This window comes from Penaeus monodon, chromosome 14 (genome assembly GCF_015228065.2).
Source record: "Penaeus monodon isolate SGIC_2016 chromosome 14, NSTDA_Pmon_1, whole genome shotgun sequence".
Classification (NCBI taxonomy): domain Eukaryota; kingdom Metazoa; phylum Arthropoda; class Malacostraca; order Decapoda; family Penaeidae; genus Penaeus; species Penaeus monodon.
In genome coordinates this window covers 24,168,127-24,170,626 of record NC_051399.1, presented here as the reverse complement: position 1 = coordinate 24,170,626, position 2,500 = coordinate 24,168,127, and the positions used below count along the sequence as shown (strand labels likewise).

General features: G+C 39.2%; 1 protein-coding gene across 1 annotated transcript in view; it reads left to right on the top strand.

The window, feature by feature from the left end:
• The window catches only part of LOC119581004 (metabotropic glutamate receptor 5-like), a gene marked incomplete in the record, with an annotated part of 262,932 nt that overhangs the window by 246,218 nt on the left and 14,214 nt on the right, over positions 1-2,500 (top strand). The window contains 1 exon segment of the mRNA XM_037929266.1: positions 474-709. Coding sequence (XP_037785194.1) covers positions 474-709 — 236 coding nt within the window.

Sequence of the window (2,500 nt, the reverse complement as noted above, 5' to 3'; positions counted from 1 at the left end):
TGGTGCCATGTACTTGTCGCGTGTGAGCGTGTGAGAGAAAGAGAGAGTTAGACCGGTTGATAGACAGAGACAGACAGACAGAGATAGAGACAGAAACAGAGAGAGAGAGAGAGAGAGAGAGAGAGAGAGAGAGAGAGAGAGAGAGAGAAGACAGACAGACAAAGACAGAAGACAGACAGACAGACAGACAGACAGACAAATAGACAGACATTCAGACAGAAACAGAGAGAGAAACACACACACAGACAGAAAGACAGAGACAGAAAGGCAGAGACAGAGAGAGACAGAGTCAAAGACAGGGAGACAGGGCAGAGACAGAGAGACACAGACAGAGACAGAGCTGGATGTACTATAGATGTGCACATCCGAGAAATAACAGCCTGAGACGCCCCCCCCCCTTCTCAGCCTCCTCCGTCCCCATCGCGTGTACTGAAGCTACACCTCAGTCTCACCGCCTTGCCTCTCCCCCTCAGCGACGGGTGGGCGGACCGCTCGGACGTGGTGGCCGGGCTGGAGGAGACGGCTGTGGGCGGCCTCTCCATCAAAATCCAGAGCTCGTACGTGGAGCAGTTCGACGACTACTATTTCAAACTCCACCCGGACACCAACACGAGGAATCCGTGGTTCAAGGAGTTCTGGCAGAGCAGGTTCAACTGTTCTCTGCCGGGCGTCCAGGAGTCCGATGACACGAATCTGCCACCGTGTTTGGGTGAGTGTGGTTGAGACTCGTAACAGGGATGCTATAAAACACAGAGGACATAGAAATGCATAGAGTATCACACGGCAAAGTGTAGAATATAGTATAGTTTAGAGCAAAGTATAGTATAGAACATAACATTGTATAAAGCTTAGTAAAAATAATTTAATATAGCTCATAGTATAGACTATAGACAGTAAAGAACATGGAATACAATGACCATAGAATTGCACATAAACATAGTAAAGAATATAGTATGGTATATGACATATATTAATTTTATCTGTGGCCATATCCCTATTTAATATCTTATTTCATTTGCCTGCTACGTTGTACATGCTTGAATCTGTAGTCTTTAGTTGAAGCAATATCTTCAGTGCAGTAAATTTTGCTTTAATCCATATGTCTTGTTTGAAATCCTGTTCATCTGTTTCCATGTTCACACTGATTGGCTTCCGGTTTGCATATGTAGATCTATTTAGTTTGTTGCATTTTATCGTCGTTGTTGTTTTTTTGTTAAATGTATGTATTAATATATTTATTTTATAGGAAGGACTATTTCTGTGGTGTATATTTTGTCTTTTCTTATTTATGCATCTACCTTCTGTACGGTATGCTGTTTTCTTTTCGGCTAAAGCGTCTTAAAGGTTCCTCCGGCATGTGACCAAAAGCAAGCCCCTTATGAATTCAGTGCTATATATATGTCGAGTGAATGAGTGTGTAAGAGCTATGAGTGCTGGTTCTTTTTCATTTTTCATCTGTCTTTTCCTGAAATGTTGCTATTTCAAATAGGTATATCTCTACTGCTATTTTGTTTATACGTGGGATACCCTTGGGAACTATTTGGTATGGTATGTAACGATACAGGGAGTTATTATTTTCCAGGGGAAAATATCAAGGGAAATTCAACAATGGCCGTTAATTTACCTGAAAACTTTTCTAAAAAAGTTTGATTAATAGTAAAAAAACTTTTTGTTTCCAAGAACCAGCTTCTATCACAGAGTGCGATATTTAAGAGAGGTACTTTTTGTTGTTTCACATTAAATAGTACTAGGAACAACGTATATAGACCTACACACAGATATATATATATATATATATATATATATATATATATATATATATATATATATATATATATATATATCAACAACACAACACACACAAACACAACACACACACACACACACACACACACACACACACACACAACACACAACACACACACACACACACACACACACACACACACACCACACACACACACACACACACACACACACACACACACACACAACACACACCCCACAACACCACACACACACACACCACACACACACACACACAACACACATATATATATATATATATATATATATATATATATATATATATATATATACACACATATATATATATATACGCATACATGTACATAAAAAGGCTATGTATCATTTTTACAAAACTGAAACTCTTAAGACTTCATTCTGGCTGACGTGAAAACCTCGCTCTCCTTCTTTTTTGCGGAGAGTGTGTGTGTCGCATCAAATATTCAACAGCGAGAGAAAGAGGAATTGTGTGAATTTCCAGAGATACCTAGATGAGGGCGGATTTTGAGAAACATTTGGTACATCTCTTGGCTACTGGGCTGAATTTATAATGACTAGATATCTTTCTGTTATAAAAATTTCTGCTGTTTGTCTAATTGTTCATATCTGTTTATCAAATCTCTATCTATTTATCTATCCACAACATATACTATCCACACACACACACACACACACACACACACACACACACACA